Source organism: Mus caroli, unplaced genomic scaffold (genome assembly GCF_978045245.1).
Source record: "Mus caroli unplaced genomic scaffold, Mus_caroli_1 scaffold_15, whole genome shotgun sequence".
Lineage (NCBI taxonomy): Eukaryota > Metazoa > Chordata > Mammalia > Rodentia > Muridae > Mus > Mus caroli.
The window spans coordinates 69,661,696-69,681,451 of NW_028227270.1; the positions used below are offsets into that span (position 1 = coordinate 69,661,696).

At 43.8% G+C, this 19,756-nt stretch overlaps 1 protein-coding gene across 1 annotated transcript; it reads right to left on the reverse strand.

Annotated features, from left to right (window-relative positions):
* Window positions 1-1,117: 1,117 nt before the first annotated feature.
* LOC147000972 (spermatogenesis-associated protein 31E1-like) lies at window positions 1,118-3,490 on the reverse strand. The gene has a single exon (XM_085830840.1). The coding sequence runs from the start codon at window positions 3,488-3,490 to the stop codon at window positions 1,118-1,120; it is 2,373 nt and encodes a 790-aa protein (XP_085686966.1).
* Window positions 3,491-19,756: the final 16,266 nt, after the last annotated feature.

Consider the following 19,756-nt stretch of genomic DNA (forward strand, 5'->3'; position numbering starts at 1 on the left):
TTTACATGGTTGGTTCATCCTGAAAATCTATAGCCTTTTGTTGTCTCTGTAAGGACAGCAAGATTAATACTAACTGCACAGCAATGGGAATGTGTGAGGATGACACCTCTAAGTGACCATGCCTTCCCATGGGCCCTGTCTCTCCATAAACTGCACTGAGGCAGAAGCAATGCTGTCCTTCCCCTGCTCCATCACTGTAGGACAGAAACCACTGTGCTGAAAGACAGGATCAGGAACCAGGAAGCAGCTCCTGCCTGGGAAGGAGCCATGAGCAGGCAAGGAAGAACACCAGAAAGAAAAAGCATTTCCTTGCAGGGACAACACCAGGAGGCATGAGGAAAACAATGGCTGGGAAGATGGGACATCTTCTGGAAGATCCTGGTGTGGGAAGGCATGGATGGCCTGGGCCCCCTGCTCATTGACTTACTCTGGTAAGATCTACCTGGGGTCAGAGTCTTGCTGGGCAGCAACTGAAGGCCAAGAGCAGTCAGTTCCCCTGTGCTTTTCTGGATGGTTCTCTTTGGGACTCAGAAACCAGCCACAGCCCATTCCTTTTCTTGTACTTTGATGTGGGTCAAAGGCTTTATGGTCAACAGCTAGATGCTGTTCATCTCTAATTTCTCTGTATCTGAATGAATGCTTAAGCACCTCGGGGCTTCTGTGTGGACAGTGACCCATGACAATCTTTGTTCTACATAGGTCACAGGCTCTCTGGTCTGCAAGACCTGGCTCCTGTTTGTCTCCAATTCTACTGCACCTACATGGAAGGTCAAACTCCTTGGGCATGGGGAACTGGTCCAAGCCCATCTCCCTCTTTACTTGGTTCTGATGTTGATCATAGGCTTTCAGGTCTTCAGTCCCTGACTGCAGTTTGTCTTCAATTCCTCTGTATGTGAAAGGACAGTCATGCATCTCAGGGATTGCGGCATGGCCACAGCTCCTTCTGCTTTGTACTCTGCTATGATCTGTGTCATACACACACCCTCAGAAGGATAGGATGAGCCACCTAGCTGGGATGTCAGTGATTCCACTTTACACATTTGTACCTTCAGTTGTTGTCCTTCAGTGTTTTCAAGGATCTGCACAAGAATATTCATGAGCAATTGTATTTCTGCTATCATAGAATTTTGTAGATGACCTTGTATCTTGATACAACCTCCTGCATTTGGAGAGTAGATGCTGGGGGGTGATCATTCTGTAAAGAATCTCCATGCCTGTTGTATTTTCTGCTGAAGTTTTTATATTGTAATGGATTCTTTCTGATGTTCTTCCAGGAGCATTTAGAAGTAATCTCTCCTTTTCCTGGTATCCAGGTTGTATCATTGAGCTGGGTGGAACTTGGGATGGAAGGCCTCACTCCCCCAAGGCTTTCCTCCTGACATATGCCTGTAGATCTTATAATGCTCTGCCTCTCTTCATGGTGATGAAGCCACTTGGGATCCAAGAGTTTGATTTTATCCTTCAGGACACTGATCTCTTTAGTTTCCACCCTTTCGTTTGTCTTCATCAGGACATCACCTAAATATTGAAATGCTTGGGTGTTTGGGCATGTATTCTGGGAGTTGGGCCATGAGTGCTGTGAAGGCAAGCTGACCTTGGCACACTGTACTGTACTGGGTCCATCTGGATCATGTTTCACAAGCCAGGCTTCTGGCTGCTCCTTTAATATCAAGTCAACTGTACTGTATGCTTGTGGTTTTAGACCTGAGTCCTGTGAGTGCTGCGTGGTAGGTGTTTGGAGATGGCCTGGGTTTTTGTTGGCCTCTAAAGATCCAAAGTTCCTGGGATCCATACTGATGGTTTGGTCATTGTGAATGTCACTGGATCCCAGACTCACTGTCCATGCAGGAGGCGGCTCTTCTTTTTTCTCCACTACATTGCTTTGTTTGGCTATTGAAGGTGGGATACTTTCTTCAGGGTCAATCACTATCACCCACCTGCAGGGTTGTCCTGAGTCCACATTCGTAAATCTCTTCCATGGTGGAAGCTTGGGCATTTTGGGGCTGGTATTTGGTTGCAGCTTGCCTTTTCCTGTGCATTGGATAGTTCTGGTCTGTGGGGGTTTTGCCTGGAAGGAAAAAGCAGGTTGCTGAACATTCAGGTATCCCTGCAATGGATCTGGTTGGGTTTTTGAGGGCCCATGGCTGGCAGCAGGTGGAGGTTTTCTTTGGGTCTCCTGAACCTCTGCAGATGAGAATGTAAACTCAGGACTCTCTAGCCTGGCATTTGAAATACTTTCCACCCTTGTCCCTCCTGGATCCTGGTGATGTAAATTTTCCAGGACCATGGCAACCTTAGAATAGTATTCAGCCTTGGAAGCATAGATGGGTGAGGCAGGAAACCCAACCTGAGGCATGTTTGAGTCTGGAACTTCAGGTGGGGTCAGATTTCTTGCCTCAAGGTTCTCCCGATATGGTCTCCTTCTGCGTTTCTCTGGAAACTCTGTAATGTTTGATTCCAGCTTCCTTTCAGTGTTTGAGTCAAGGAAGGAATGGTGCTCTGAAGGGTTCATGTAGGACCGAATGTCTCTCCTCAGTGCAGGGTTCCTGGATTTTAGCCCCTTCCCGGGGCTGTTGCTTGAAGTGCAAGGCACATCTTTGTCTTCTAGACCAATGCCCTTCTTGATAGTGTTATGTATATCACAGGTTGCTATGTCCTTCTTTACGGGTACCCCCAAGGGAACAGACTCCATCATTTTGCTACATTTGTAGGGTTTGGAGTTGAGGATGGAGGGCTGGGCAGGCTGGGAGAGTTGAGACCTGCTTTTACAATAATGATCACTGTTTGCTGGGAAATGTCCCTGAAACTGGGTCAGTTTCCTGGATGGGTGGAGTGTGACAGGAGTTCCTTGTGGTTCTCCCATATTAGGTGCCTTGTCTTTATTTTGTGACTCCTCATTGTTATGGATGATCTGACAATTCTCAGGAAGGATGGATGCTGACCTGATATCTGTAGTGTCCTGGGTGCCCTTTGACAAGTTCTGAGTGGGCTTACAAATGGCTTCTTGGTGTTTTTGGATATCAGAAACTTTGGTGTTTTTCCAATATAGTCCTTGTGGCAAGCACTGGTTTTCAGTTGTTAGTGGTATCTGTGTCCCTCTTTCAATGGTAGGACATGCTATTCTACAGGTCCTACTCTTGAAATAAGGAGGCATTTGGTTTGATGTAGAGCTTGGGACCATTTCTATTTCTTGGAACCATGCCACACCTTCCAAGCTTGGTGTCACAAGTCTCAGAGGCAATGGCAGGTCCTGGGAAAGCTGTGGTTGTCCTTCCCCCTGGGCTAGAGCTTGGGCAGGGACACAGGCATCACAAAATCTCAAGGTTTTCCGTTCTGACAAGATAGGGCTTCTGAGGATATGGGCAGTAGCCAGAAGTGACTCAGGGTACAGAGAGGAAATGCCCCAGAATATGTGACTAAACTCCTTTTGTATAAGATGCTCTAAGACCTTCAGGTAAGACAACTGCTGAAAGAGAGGAAGGTGATCCATATTCTGAAGAGGGTTCCACAAGGGTTGTGGTGGGGAATCCTGGAGCAGTTGCTTAGTGGAACTGCAAAAGACAGCAGGCAAAACATCAGCCCCAAGCAGAGAATCAAGAGGCCCATCAGTCTGTGTAAATATGGCACCTGTAGCCATGCAGCCACTTATTGCCTCCATATAACATGTTCCTTATTCTCACATCCAACAGGGCTGTCTTGCCATCCCACCCTTGTATAGCATCTTCAGTATGAGGAGCCCCAGACCCTGAGCTCATAATCTGGATTAAAAATTTCCATAAGACAAAGATTTCTTACATTCTCATAGGTTGTGATGGAGAGACATATTCAGAGAGACCGGACATACTGAAAGGGGAGTTTGGGAGTGACAGCTGGCCTGGCTGAATCATTCTATCATACACGTGACTTGGGAAAAAGCATACTTGTACTAGGTTGTTGACTAGTATCTAACAAAGAACAGGGAGTCTTTGACAAGTGGTGGGTACTTTCCTCGCGAGCATGGCAGGGAGGGGAGCCTGCAGAGAAGTTTTCTAGTTGGGATGCATGAGGGGCATCTACTAGACCCTGCTCTTAGCTATTCTGGGGGATGTGATGGCACAAACCGCTGTTACAGCAGGCTATGCACTTATCCAAATGCTGATTATTCTCATCTCCTAGGTGGTGTCAAGGTTACATCTTCAGTTCCCTGCAATTCCAATATTTCCTTATGTGTCCTGGGAGAAGGAGAGGTCTCAACCTTCCTGTTACTCATCTTCATGAACAGAAGTGAGGGAAGTCCAGCTGGGAGGCTGCAGTGAACCCAGGCTGTAAGCCATGCTCTTCTGCACTGCAGTGGATGCCTGCTGTAAGCTGTGTCCTCCTGGGCTGCATGGAGCCCTACTCTAAACCAAACCCTCATGGGCTGCAGTCGAGACCACGTGTAAGCCGTGCTGTCCTGGGTTTCACAGGTGTCCCTGCTGGATCCTCCTCCACTGTGAACTGAGCTTAGGACAGCCTAAGGAGAGAGTTTGCTCTCCAGTCTCAGAGGGACCAAGGTCTGCCAATGAGAACAGGAAGAGCATACATTCATGGGGAGAAGATGCCAGTGGGCAATGTTGTCATCCCTCCCTCTTCATGGACTTCCCGAATTTATCAGAGTTCCTCTGGAGCCAGGAAGTAGAGCACACCCTGGATTATCACACCTAGACATTTACTATCATTTTCCTGACCCACCTCTTTTGTAAATACACTTGTGCTCTTATGAACAAAGGTATGGCCTCTGTGAGTTCATTGTCAATGATGTAGATATCTGTCTTCATGAAGTGAAATATGAAGAAGAGACTTAAAATGTACTCATGAAGGCAGCACTTTGCCTCTGGTCATACTTATCCTCAGGGAGTCCTGTTTGTCCTTTGGACCTGAAATTTATCATAGCTCTGGGGGAACTCCAGCTCTCTGTTCTGGATTGGCCAGGAGCCCAAAGACCAGTCCTGGTCAGGAACCTGGTCTTCCTAACTTTGCCACATTTATCAAAAGTAACCAAATCCAGAACAGGACTCACCCCAAGTCTCTTAAATTTCAAGTCTCCTGTAGGAGATTCATCTCACTCCTGAATTCATGGTGCATTAATGTGGCTGTGGATTCCAAACCAGCATCTAGAGCTGACAATCCCAGGGGCACTAGAGTTCTGCTTACCATGGCAGCAGGAGGCTCTGCTCTTACATGTTGCAATACTCTGGTATACAGCAACATCCAGGTAGGTCTGCTTCCAGCTGCATCTCTCCTGGTCTAACTCAGGTTTCTGCACAGTCACAAAGAGATCATACTCCACCCAACTCTCAATTAAAGGGAAAGACAGGAAGACACAGGTCTCCTAGTATTTCCCCTCTTTCCAAAACAAGACACATTGGAGGCATAATCTCTGCTCTGACAGAAGTCTCTCCGAGACTGTGATGGTCTGGGGTTCCCATACTCAGAGCATCAGGCTAAGAACCAGGTCTGTTAGAGAGCCTTTCCTTAGAGTCCATAGTCTCCAATTTGCCTAGGAAGGAATTCTATATATGCATCTTCCTGGATTTCTAAAATTGAGGGGTACACCTATTGAAAGCAGAGTTGGACTTCATGTGTGACCCCAGGCATATAAGCAGTTATCAGCTAATCCTGGAGACAAAGTGACAGCTCCTGCTGCTTTTGATAGTGTATACACATTAACTCCACTCTTTGTCCAGACCTAAGTATCATGCAGAAAGTTATGCCAGCCTGAAGGGTGCTCCAGTTCCATCCAAGAACAGGAGTGAAATGTATATTGCTCCTTCCTGGTTACTCTCATTGCATCTTGGGATCCTAAAATGTAAGAGGTGTGTGTGTGTGTGTGTGTGTGCAGTGACCCTGGTGATAATGATTTCTGGACAGCTTTGTCCCTTCAAGTGTGGTTTTGTTCTTCTTCCTGTTCTTCATCTCCTTCTCATTATCATTTTCTTCATACTCCTTTTTCTTGTTTTTCTTCTCCTCTGTTGTTGAGATTGTACTACATCCTTCTGTGCATGAAGGGGCTCGAACAGTTAGAGTGACACTAGTCAAAGATGGCAGTGAGATTTAGACCTGGTGACATAAGAAGAATGCAAGTAAGGCAAAACAGGATAAAAAAATTGAAAGAAAATTCAAGAAAAACTTTAGGGATACTGGTGAAAGAGTAGGGTATGTTTGAAGCAACCTATCAGAAATGATTATTTCTGTGATATCATTTCTCCAGGGAGCACCTGGGTGCCCTGACCTTGAGCATCATGCATGATATGCAGTTCACTCAAGTGGCAGGAGAGGTGTTGAGGGGATTTCTGGGGCAGCTGGTCACTCAGATAAGTTGAGGACTTTCCAGGTGCACAGGCAAGTAACACTGGTTGGCATCATGATTCTCTGAATCCTGGTCTGGCTCCATTGCCACACCCACTCCAGTAGAGTGTGCATGACAAGTCCAAAAGCTTGGCCTTAGTCCTGAGATACAAAGTTTCACAGAAACTGGTCTCGTGGAGAGTCTTTGTCATTCCATAACAGGGATGTGGTCCAGATATGTCCTGGCGATAGTCAATGATAGGCTTAGAGTGTTTTCTTTCAGTATTGTTTTATAATAGGTGCCCCCAAGGAATGATTTGAGTTATTTAGACAAAATGCCTTCAGTGTTGAAAGAGATAGTGAAACAAATCAGGCATTGCAGTTTACTGGGTAAGAGTAGAAATCTCAGGGCAAATTCTACAAAGTAAACTTAGAATAACAGGGGAGTCACTCTCACATATAGGAATTTACAGGTCTAGGAAGTAGGGGGTTATGGTTTAAGGAGGAACTAGAGTATTGCATTATTCATGAAAAGTTTAGCAAGAGCAGAAGCCCCCTGTTGGTGGCTTATACAATAGACTAGAATTGTGACTAGGTTATGAAATCCTCACCAGGCTCCTAGAATAATTTACTTTAGATAGGGCCGCTTTTTATCTCAATTGTAACCACGGCCTGGTTCCTGCCAGTCTTTATGTATGCATTACTTTGTTTTGTGTAAAGAATCATTATGCATCAGATGACCTCAATGTATCACCCTAACTTCCTTGTTTTCTTCTGTAATATAATTCTGATGCTCACTTTGAAAAATTACGTTCAGTTCCAACACTCTCTGGTGTTCGTGTCTGTTTGTCACTCACCAACTCCTTTCAAACCTGAGTACAAGCAACTGGATTTCTCCAGAGGGCTGAGGAGCCGACTGAGCCAGCCTGTGGCACTCCATGACAGGTCAGGGCCCTTCTTTTCTCCAGGCCTTCTGTACAGTACCAAATGATGTTTCCTCATCTGTATTAAGCAATTTCATTTCAGGGATGCCTTGAGATGAATCTACAGTTTGATGGTAGGGAGCTTGTAGGGAGCCAATCTACAATGGCTACCCCATGGAAAGAGCAAGGTAGAAAAGATAATAAGCAGAATCCCCAGAGTGAGTGGAAAGAGGAAAAATGGCTAACTTCCCACCTACCAAGGGGTTGGAGAAAGGAAAGTCTGCACTGACTGCTCAGCCTAAGGTTTACTCTAACTCCAAGTGTAACTTTCTTCTGGATGAGTTTAAGTGCAAACATTTTCCTGAGGTCATCCTGTGTGTGGCATTGCCATATTTTGGCATCACCTTGGTAAGGATGGCTGGTCCACATTGAAGCTGAAGACTGCTACCCTAAAGAACTTCCCAGATCTCCATGGGTTGCAACCTCATCACTGCCTTGTTCGAGCTCCTGGAAAAACTGAGGAGTTACATAAACCACCAGGTGTAGTACACTGATAGATAGCACTTGCATTGCTAGTTGACAGGCCTTGCTTTACAACTTGTGCACTATGTCGAATACATCCCTAAGTACTGGGCCATGAATAACTCTCCACCAATACTTTGCCAGTATTCTCCGCAATCAACAACAGCAACTTCATTTCTGGATTCAGGCCTTCCAAGGGTGAGAGATTGTCTTTCTGCTGAGTCTCGATTGACATGTGGAGCATGAATCATTTACATAACAGACAATGGAGTCAGGCATCACAGAACAACAAGACTGCTTTAAGAGTCATATTTCTGGGAAAGGATTTTTCAAAATGTGGGCAAAGCCTTCAATCAAGGCAACATTATCATGTGAAAATCTCTGGATTAAAATTATCCATCAGTAAAGCAGTGCAATGAATGATCAGAAAAGGCAGTGGAAAATAACATTTAATTTTGAGACACTTTGAGAGCAAAACCAAGTATGACAAGCCATGACTATTTTATGATAAATCTTTGGAGTTCACTTGTTAATGGTATTAGCACACATGGCATGGCAGGCATTAAGAGCCCCCTCTCTGAGGCAAAGCACAGTACACACTGTAGACACAGACACTGTTTAAATGTGTCACACTATTTCCTTTATACCGTGAGTTTTTTGAAGACAGGAATTCCTTCAGTCTTGTTGTCTTCTGGACCCAGTAGGTGATCCCTAGTGAAAGGTGAATGATCACTGACTGAATACATAATTGAAGGCTTTTGTACTCAGCGATGACCCACAGCTGAGAGCAAACTGAAAATCTGCTCTTCAGAAATAGGTCTGTATTTCGGGATCTGAGAAAGGAAGTGCAATAGTGAGTGAGCTCTCCTGTGGACAGAGGCAATGGGATGGGGAGGTGCACCCTAGCTGGCACAGTCCTGGAAAGGAAGCACAGAGCATGCAAAGCCTCTCTCCTTAACCCTGCTGTAATGACTGTCTGCTTGTGGTAGGGACATTTACCTTCTCATGTGCATACAGGAGTCACATGACCTCAGTATGACCAATCAGGAGAGTCCTGGTTCGCTAGCCAGTCTGATTGGCCAAGTTCTGGACATGTGACCAATTAGGTCTTGACCAGGAGTTACAGTTGGTGCGAGTTTGCTGAGACAGTTGGTAACTGACCTGTTATAACTGAGGTTAAGTTTTCACTCCGGGGCTACAGAGGCAGAGTCAGTTTGCTCAGGCATGATTTCAGGAGAGCTGCTCCTGTCTACTCCCCCAGCACCCAGGTACAGCCTAGTTTTCCTAGTCTTGCTGATGATGTGACTCCCTAACCCTCCTTCTCAGCTTGTCAGAACCACTTTGGTTGTGTTGTAGGCACTGACCCTTCCTTCGCACTGCCTGGCTATTGGAGGTCTTGGGACTGCAGAATATAGATTCTGAACCTCCCAGGACTCTGTGCAGCACTCCCTGGAGAGTTTGTGGTGGCTGAGACAAAGCAGGCTCCTGCCTAGCACAAGCCCTGTGGACCATCACAGGGAAGCAGAGCCTTGTCCTCATTCATGTCCCCCTTTTATGTCCAGGATCCTCCAACACGAGCACATTATGCATAGAAATGAGAACAAGCACAGTTGTCTTTAGAGACTTGGCTTGTCACATGAAGCATTATCCTTAGTTCCACCTATTTTCTGGAAACGACACTTTTCATTCTTTGTTTTTGTTTGTTTGTTCGTTTTTGAGAGAGGGTTTACTCTGTGTAGTCCTGGTTGTCCTGGAACTCACTCTGTAGGCTGACCTCAAACTCAGAAATATGCCTGTCCCTGCCTCCCAGGTGCAATCAGATTGAAGACATATGCCACCATGCTAGGCTTACACTTTTTATTCTTAAGGCTAGGTCCTTTTTCATCTCGTACACTCTTCACATGATTTTATTTATGGATTTGTGTATTTCAGACTCACCTTATACTCGTTATTGAACTGATGTTCATGAACATGAGCTTATAAATGTGTTGTTTATCGTGAAGTATCACAGGCTCTCGTTAAAGTTTGTCACATCTTTTACATGAAAATATTGGTAATAGTGTTTGGTTTACTCTGGTTTTAATTGTTTGTGTGTGTCTGCACACATGGGAAGGACAGAGGACAAATTGTGAGGCCAGTTCTCTCATTCCACCATGTGGGCTCCAGAAACAAAACTTGGATCATCTGGTCTGGTCATAAGCAGCTCTATGCATGGGAGCAGTGAGCTTTCTGTTTGTCTGGGTTTGGTTACAGGGTAACGTTGGCTTTCTGGAACACAGTGGAAAGTGTCCCTTCCCTTTTATTTCATGGAATTATCTTAGGAACATTATTGTTCTTTGAAAGTCTGGTAGAATTCATTTATGAATATGTCAAGCCTTGGGCTTCTGTTGATTTTTTTCCAGTTAATATTTTAATTTCATTGCTTGTTATTGATCTATTCAAGCATTTTATATGTATTTTGAAATTTGTCCATTTCTGCCTGTTTCAAAATTGATTGCAGTATAGGTTTCCTATATCTGTTTCAAAGATTTTTAGATATGTTCTAATAGTTGTTTTTTTTTTTTTTTCTTTTTAAGATCTATACATTTTTTTGTGGTGAGTACACTGTTGCTGTCCTCAGATACACCAGAAGAGGGCATCAGATCCCATTGAAAACACACTATATGTCTGTGTACAGCGTCTATCTATAAATTTGCTTAAAAAAGATTATCAGTGTTTCTGGGAGAGAAATTATTTCATCAGTAAATATTGTTTAAAATTTTTAAAATGGAAAAAACTCTTTGAAGTTAAACATTAAGAAAATGCTAATTTCAAGCACAGTGATCAAAAATTATCAATAATAATTCCATGATGTTTGATAAACATGATTTTAATATTTCCAACTGTTAATATTCCACAAATAGAATAATTATTTTAAGATATATTTCATTATGTCTCTCTCTTCATTTCTGATTTTATTAATTTGGATTCTGTCTCTGTGCCCTCTGGTTAGTCTGGCTAAGAGTTTATCTATGTTGTTGATTTTTTCAAGAACCACCTCCTGGTTTCGTTGATTATTGTACAGTTCTCTTTGTTTCTTTTTGGTTGATTTCAGCCCTGAGTTTGACTATTTTCTGCCATCTACTCCTCTTGGGTGTATTTGCTTCTGTTTGTTCTAGAGCTTTCTGGTGTGCTGTCAAGCTGCTAGTGTAAACTCTCTCCAGTTTCTTTTATGAGGCACTCAGAGCTTTGAGTTTTCCTCTTAGCAAAGCTTTCATTGTGTCCCATAAGTTTGGGTATGATGTGTCTTCATTTTCTCTGCATTCTAAAAAGATTTTAATTTTTTCTTTATTTCTTCCTTGACCATGTTGTCATTGAGTTGAGTGTTGTTCAGTTTTCATGTGTATGTGTGTTTTCCATTGTTTTTGTTGGTATTTAAGACCAGCCTTAGTGTGGTGATCTGATAGCTTGCATGGGATTATTTCAATCTTCTTGTATATATTGAGGTCTGTTTTGTGATTGATTATATGGTCAATTTAGGAGAAGGTGCCATGTGGCCTAAGAAGAAAGTATATTCTTTTGCTTTAGGATGAAATGGTCTATAAATATCTGTTAGATCCATTTGGTTCATAACTTGTTAGCTTCACTGTGTTTCTGTTTAGTTTGTTTCCATGATTTGTCCATTGCTGAGAGTTGAGTGTTAAAGTCTCCCACTATTACTGTAAGGGGTACAATGTGTGTTTTAAGCTTTAGTAAAGTTTCTTTTATGAATGTGAGTGGCCTTGCATTTGGAGCATAGATGTTAAGAACTGAGAGTTCATCTTGGTAGATTTTTCCTTTGACCAGTATGAAGTGCTCTTCCTTATCTTTTTTGATAACTTTTGGTTGAAAGTTGATTTTATTTGATATTAGAATGGCTACTCCAGCTTGTTTCTTGGAACCATTTGCTTGGAAAATTGTTTTCCAACATTTTACTCTGAGGTCTTGTCTATCTTTGCCACTGAGATGGATTTCCTGTGTGCAGGAAAATGCTGGGTTCTGTTTACATATCCAGTCTGTTATCCTATGTCTTTTTATTGGGGAATTGAGTCCATTGGTGTTAAGAGACATTAAGGAAACTTGATTGTCACTTCTTGTTATTTTTGTATTTAGAGGTAGAATTATGCTTCTGTGGCTATCTTCTTTTAAGTTTGTTGAAAGATTGCTTTCTTGCTTTTTTCTAGGGTGTAGTTTCCCTCCTTGTGTTGGTGTTTTCCATCTGTTATCCTTTGTAAGGCCATATTTAGGGAAAGATATTGTGTAAAATTTGGTTTTATCATGGAACATCTTGTTTTCTCCAACTATGATAATTGACAGTTTTGCTGGATGTAGTAGCCTGGGCTAGAATTTGTGATTTTTTTTTTGTCTGTATGACATCTGCCCAGGATCCTCTAGCTTTCATAGTCTCTGGTGAGAAGTCTGGTATAATTCGGATAGGTCTGCCTTTCTATGTTACTTGACCTTTTTCCCTTATTGCTTTTAACATTCTTTCTTTGTTTAGTGCATTTGGTGTTTTGATTATTAGATGACAGGAGAAATTCCTTTCCTGCCCCAGTCTATTTCTAGTTCTGTAGGCTTCTTCTATGTCCATGGGCATCTCTTTCTTTAGGTTAGGGAAGTTTTTTTCTATAATTTTGTTGAAGATATTTACTGGCCCTTTAAGTTGGGAATCTTTGCTCTGTTCTATACCTAGTATCCTTAGGTTTGTTCTTCTTATTGTGTCCTGGATTTCCTGGATGTTTTGGGTTAGGATCTTTCTGAATTTTGCATTTTCTTTGACTGTTGTGTCAATGATTTCTATGGTATCTTCTGCACCTGAGATTTTCTCTTCTTGTATTCTGCTGGTGATGCTTGCATCTATGACTCCTGATATCTCTCCTAGGTTTTCTAACCCCCAGGCTTGTCAGCCTTTGTGATTTCTTTATTGTTTCTATTTCCATTCTTAGATCTTGCATGGTTTTGTTAATTTCCTTCACCTGTTTGATTGTGTTTTCCTGTACTTTAAGGGATTTTTGTGTTTCATCTTTATGGGTTTTTAGCTGTTTACCTGTGTTCTGCTATACTTCAAGGGAGTTATTTATGTCCTTTTTAAAGTTTTCTATCATTGTCATGAAAAGTGATTTTAGTTTCAAATCTTGCTTTTCTGATGTGATGATGTATCCAGCACTTGCTCTGTTGGGAGAATTGGGTTCTGATGCTACCAAGAAACCTTGGTTTCTGTTGCTTATGTTCTTATGATTGACTCCCGCCATCCTGTTATCTGTAGTGCTACCTATCCTGGCTATGTCTGACTGGAGCCTGTCCTTCCTGTGATCCTGGTTGTCAGAACTACTCAGAGTTCTGCTCTCTCTGGGATCCTGTGATTGTGAAATCCTGTGATTTTGGGATCCTGTGATTGTGAGACCTGGGTGTGTCAGAGCTTCTGGGAGTCAAGCTGCCTCTGGGATCCTGCTAGCCTGTGATTCTGCGAACCTGCAATCCTGGGGTTGTTAGAGAGCCTTGGAGTGGAGCTTCCTCTGGGTGTTGTGGGACTGACTGTGGAGTTTATGTTCAAGGTCTGCTCAGGACAGGGATGCAGACCAAAAGGCACCTATGCCACTGGTCAGGTGGAGTTCCTGGGTGCCTAGATCTCGCTGGTCCCAGTAACTTCCAGTGTTGTGTTGTTAGTTTTCTATGACCCAGAAGTGCACTATGGGGCCATCTTACCTATCTCTTAGTTTCCTATGTGGTTATTCAGAACAGTAAGGCTTCTTCCAAACATGCTTGTCTTGTTTGTAATACCATGGTTTTCATCTCATTGTTTGACAGCTGATATTAGGTGGAAATTGTCAAGCAGTTTGCAGGGAAGTGAAGAGAGCAGGCAGTGATCCAGCTGGACCTGGAGGTCAGGCCCACTGATAGTGTGACACTGTTGGGTCACCTCAGGATCCTCAGTAAAGGCAGCTTTACATGGCTCTGCCACCTCCTCAAAGAGGTGTGGTCTGCTGTCAGGATCTTCTGAAAGGGGTGAGAAAAATGACACAGACAACAGGACTGAAATTGACAAATTAAGCTTCTGGACCATCCAAACATCATGAAGCTGTTCCACATCAGAAAATGCATCTTTATGGTGGTAGAATGTACAGCAGAGGAAGATGTTTTGAGCTACAGAAGGTTGACAGTTTTCAGGAGGAACGGGCTTAGCACATCCACACGCAGATAATGTGTTCATTTCACTATGCCATGAGAACACCTTCGCACACAGGGACATGAAATTGTATGTATATGGCCTGGCCATCAAAGGTCCCTCTGGGCAATAGTTCAAGGGTCATAGTGGTATAGTGTGTGGTGAGGTTACACCAGATTCCCAACATATTTTGTGTGGTAGAGAGGGACTCTCTATTGGATCTGATCATAGCACTGTTTTGTCAGGTAGTGTGGGATGGGGTGAGCAACAGGACTTGAACTCCTACAGCCTTACATTAACACCCTATATACATTGTTACTTCAAGTACCTGAAGTACAATCACCATATAGATTTCTGGACATCAGTCCTGGCTAGACAGCAGCTGTTTTGCTGTCTCATATACAATGCCAGGTGCCAGAACCTGTTAGGAGTTCCCCTAACCACACTGCCACCAGATATACAGGGACAGGTATCAGGACTTGCTTGTCATTCCACCCCCTGCCATTAACCAACATATACTGCTAGATTCACATCTTGCAGGTCACCTCCCATCCTGGCATATACCCCAGGTGTAATGCACTGTTAAATAGCACTTGTACTTGTAGGCACCAGGAATTACTGTACAACATCCCCAGTGCCTTGAATACATTCCTAAGTATTGGGCCATGCACTACTTCCCACCAAACACCACACTGACTGCTGGGTATTGAACCATGCTGAACAGGTCACCAACATATGCAGCACATTAGTTCTGTGTATCCGGTCCTGATGCCTGACAAAACCTTATATTGACTGATAGTCATCAGGCCTTGATGGATACTCCCTGCCACTGTACCATCAACTCACTGCTATGTCCTGGGCCCTGCTTGACAGCCTCACATTAATGAAGCTCACATGTCTTTCTCGGTGTCAGGACCCTCTTAGACATCAGCCCCAATCAGCACCTACTACAACATTAGTTATCAGGCCTTGATGGAGACTCCTGTACTCCTGTCACAGACTATAATCTACTATGTCATAGGCCCTGCTGGATAAACTTAGGACATCAGTCTTGATGGACATGCCCTCAAGAGTCGGTGTGTGTACAATGCCAGCACGCTGTTCCCTAGGCCAAGCTGTGTGGCAGTGTCAATGGAAGTTCTAGTAAAGTCAGATAGCTAGCTCTGTGTGTGGAGTGGTATCCTCAGGGAACAGATATTTAGGTAGGCCTAGACACCTGAATGCTATGTGGGAAGGTGGCTTTGGGTGTCCATCCTTGCCTGAATGGACATCCTTGCCTGTAAATAGCACTGTGAGTGTGGGCACCCAGCATGGAGTGATAAAAGCAGTGTATTTAGGGCTGTGGGAAAGGGGAAAGGCGAGTGCAGCAGGACCTAGGGCCTAGCAGTTGTCCCTGATAGTGGAGGGGAATTCCTAGAGGGCTTCAAACCTCAGTGTGTGTCATGTGGATGGTGGAGAGTGTCCAGAAGGATCTCAATATGGCACTATATGTGGGGCTTCATCAGGGGACAATCTAAAGGGACTGATTGATTGCTTGTATTTTTCAGATAGCAGCAGGGAGTTGGTGTGGTCCAGTAGCATCTGTCATCTGCTATAGTAAGTGGTTTAGGCACTCTGGTGTGTTGTCCTTTGAGTCCTGACACCTTAAACATCACATGGGTTCTAGATGAGTGTGTCCAACCCTGCCTGAAAATTATCATTGTATTTGAGGCAGCAGCATGGGAGAGTGGATATTATAAATATTATTAACTTATAGGTAGCAGACCTTGCTAACACCTCCCTAACAGATACACCATATACACTGGAAGCTATCAACGCCAGCTACATATTCCTGGGTGCATACAACCTTCCATAACTCAGGACCTAATGGGCCCTATCCCACATAATCTTATCATTGCAGGGGCTTCTGGCCTTCACTTAGAGCCCTATATATACTGTCATAAAACTGATGCTGCTGGAACCCTAGCCGCACTATTGGGTATTGGGCTGTTTACCTGACCCTGCTGGATACATTCCCTCACTGTCCCCATCACTCATAAAGATGCTGCTATGTTTCAGTCTATGCTGGTAAATCCACTGTCCCTCACCCCACATACAATACTAAGTCTTATACCCTGTGAGACCACCCTACCTCACATACATTGCTAGGAATCAGACCCTCCTGTTTCTAACCTCCTGTGTTCACTGCTAAGATTTGGTCTTGTTAGGAATTCAACTACCAAACTCAAGGCACTCTGAAGAATCAGGAGCCCCTCCTCCTGCCACCACTGGGCTGTGTATAGTGTCAGGTCCTATTGGACCTACCCAATACACAAAGTGTGGAGGCACAGGACCTAGGGAGGCGTGCTCCCCTTTTCCCAGTCATTTCCATCTGCACACATTGCACATTGTCAAGCCATGGTGGACACTGCCCTGCTGTTTTCCAATAGGAACCCCTAGGTATCCAGCCTTTGCCCAGCTGCCCAGCTTGTCCCATGTTCACTAGTATATCAGAGCCTATTGGATTCCCTTGATCCCTGTAGCTAACTCACATCCTCTGCCAGCTCTCAGAGCACACTGGGCATCTCGATGCACACTTCCACCCTCTGCTACTTTACTGTTGTGTTTCCGGAGTCGTTATGCATCTTCTGAGAAGCTTTCCCTCCTTCTTTCATAGTTCCATTGCTAGCAGGATAGGGGGGCAGCAGCATCATGGTATCATAGCTAGCAGCGTTTGTGTTTGTTTGTGTGTGTGTATGTGTGTGTGTTGGCAGGTTTACCAGGCTGGTCCTCCATTGCACATTTATGAGGCTGAACGGTCATGTCTTCTCTTTTCCTCCTGAAGCTGCTACAAAATTCCTGAACAGGATGCGAAAGTGTTTCAGCTGAGCCTTGAGAGGTGAACGTACCTTGGCACCTGTCCCCTGGATGGGACAACTTGAGGAAGGACCATCCATATTCCAGTTCCCTACCCCGGACACTGCTAGTGTGCATATGAGGAGTAAGTCCACCACTAACTCTCTATCCCTGAAGGGCTTTCACTGTCCTGAAGTAGGCACAACTGTGTAGACCCAGCAGGTCATGTCACTGATGCAGAAGAAAGGTAGAGAGCAGCATGGCAGATGCCTGCTGTGTGGACTACACTGATTGTCTAAATGCAAGACAAACACCAAGGGTCCTCCTGGCAGTGAGTGAAAGAGAAACTAAACAGAGATGAGACAAAAGAGAGGAGGAAGGTTTATTACCTGAAGGGGATGAGGAGAGCATTGGCATCCTATTTGGGAAGCCACATCCTGCTCCAGCATATTAAGCATGGGCACTTCACTCCATGAGCCTGTGCATATGGGTAGAAGTGTGGGTCTATCCCTGCACATGCTCCCTGCAGGAAGACACTAGTGCCCTTAGCATGCTCAGTATAGGAGTTCACTAAACTCCTAAGCATGCACCCCACTCCTGGGCATATTCAATTTATGTTCATGGAGCACTTACCCTAAAAACATAAATGACAGACAAAAGAGAAGACATTACCTTTTAGCAGATTTCACAAGGTGCCTTCCTTGCAGGGTGGCTAAGAATACCACTGACCATGGCTAAGAACACCACAATGGACACTGAGACTGTTGTCAGCCCCTGGGCACAGGGCACACATGGGCCTGTTTGAAGTTTGAAGCTGTTTCTTATAGACTTCATGTTCAAGTAATGTTGGGATTCTATGTACAATTCACTCAGTGTAAGCAGCAGTCACTGATCAAAACACTACAGCATTACATAGTTGCTTGCCCTTTTGGCCTTCTGGCCTCATCTCCTTCCTATAAGCCAGTGGTTTTCAACCTTCCTGACTCAGCAAGATATTGATACAGTTCCTCATGATGTGGTGACACTTCATGAAATTACTTCATTGCTACCTCCAACCTGTAAATATTATACTGTTATAAAACATCATGTAAATATCTGATATGCAGGATATCTGATATACAACCTCCAAAGTGGTTATGACCCTCAGGTTGAGAATTATTACTATAAGCATCCCTGGCAGGGATATCAGCTTGGCCCTGAACCCTGAGAGGACCTCATATCCAATGGTTGAGCACATCTACCTGCTCCAAGGCTCCATTCTCTGTGATGAGCCATCTACCCTGCTGAAGTGAAGGCCCAAACCAGGGCCAAAATGGGGCCCAACAATATAGATGACATTATATAACAGACTTAATTCATGGTAAAATGTGCTTTCCAGAGAAGGACACCTCTGTCTTTCATGTGCCCACTCTGAGGGAGGCCCAGGATAAGGGTAGAGTGACAGGAGAGGAGTGAGTTCATTCTGCTAGGTCCACTTGTTTTGTTTTTTAATTTTTTATTAGATATTTTCTTTATTTACATTTCAAATTTCATCCCCTTTCCTCATTTCCCCTCTGAAAACCTCTCTATTCTAACTCCCCCAACCCTCCCGCTCACTAACCCACCCACTCCTCCTTGTCTGTCCTGGAATTCCTGTACACTTGGGCATCAAGCTGTCACAGGATCAAGGGCCTCTCCTCTCATTGATGTCCCACAAGGCCATCCTCTACTACATATATAGCTGGAGCCATGGGTACTCTTTGGTTGCTGGTTTAGTCCCTGGGAGTTCTGGGCATACTGGTTGGTTCATATTGTTGTTTCTCCTATGGGGATGGAAACCCCTTCAGCTCTTTTGGTCCTTTCTCTAGCTCCTCCACTGGGGAACCTGTGCTCAGTCCAATGGATGGCTGTGAGCATTCACTTCTTTGTCAGCGACTGGCAGAACCTCTCAGGAGACAGCTATATCAGGGTCCTGTCACCAAGCACTCGTTGGAATCCACAATAGTGTCTGGGTTTGGTGACTCTATATGTGATGGATCTCCAGTGGGACAGTCTCTGGGTGGCCTTTCCTTCAGTTTCTGTTCTCTGCTTTGTCTCAGTATCTCCTCCCACTGGTGTTTTGATCCCGTTCTAAGAAGGATTGAAGTATCCACACTTTGGTCTTCCTTGTTCTTGAGCTTCATGTGATCTGTGGATTGTATGTTGGGTATTCTGAATTCTGGGGTAATATGCACTTATCAGTGAGTGCATACTGCCATGGACCACCCCAGCTGTGTATGGGGGTCCCTGGGATGTGGATTCTCAAGGCCACGTGGGTAAGGATTAGGTGGTGACAAACAGAAACAAACACAGAGGCAGTTTGAATCTGAGCATACTTTGCAGCTCTTTAGCAGGGAATTTTATATATTAAAAACCATACATTACATCTCTTAGAAACTGTATCCAGTGAAACAATCACAAATACTAAAAAAAAAAAAAAAAAAAAAAACATTTCGAATATTATTGTACAAAAATATCTCTTAGAAACTGTATCCAGTGAAATAATCACAAACAGAACAAGTAACATCATTATTAATTTTAATCATCAAACTATAACAATTCTAAAAGGATGTATTCAGTGGGGGCAGTCATCCAAGGCTAGTGGCATATTTCCAAGAGCAGGTTAAGAAATCTTTAAAGGTCAGTGCTCTTAACCTCTGAGCTAACGCTCCAGTCCTATATGGTCAATTATTATTTAAGATCTATCCCCTGAATTTTATTAATCTTCAATGCATAAATTTGAACTATTTTAATTCTTTCTAATTAAGGCTTTTTTTTACCATATACCAAAATCCACCTCTGCTGACACAGGAGTAGCCATGTGAAATTTTATTGTTGGGAAAGGGTTTTTTTTTTATTTTCATTTTTTCTATTAATTTTTTAAAAACCAGTTCATAGTATAGACAGATATTCTCTCATTTTAAGTAGAAATCTAGAGTTTAGATTGACAAAGAGTCCAGACACTGAG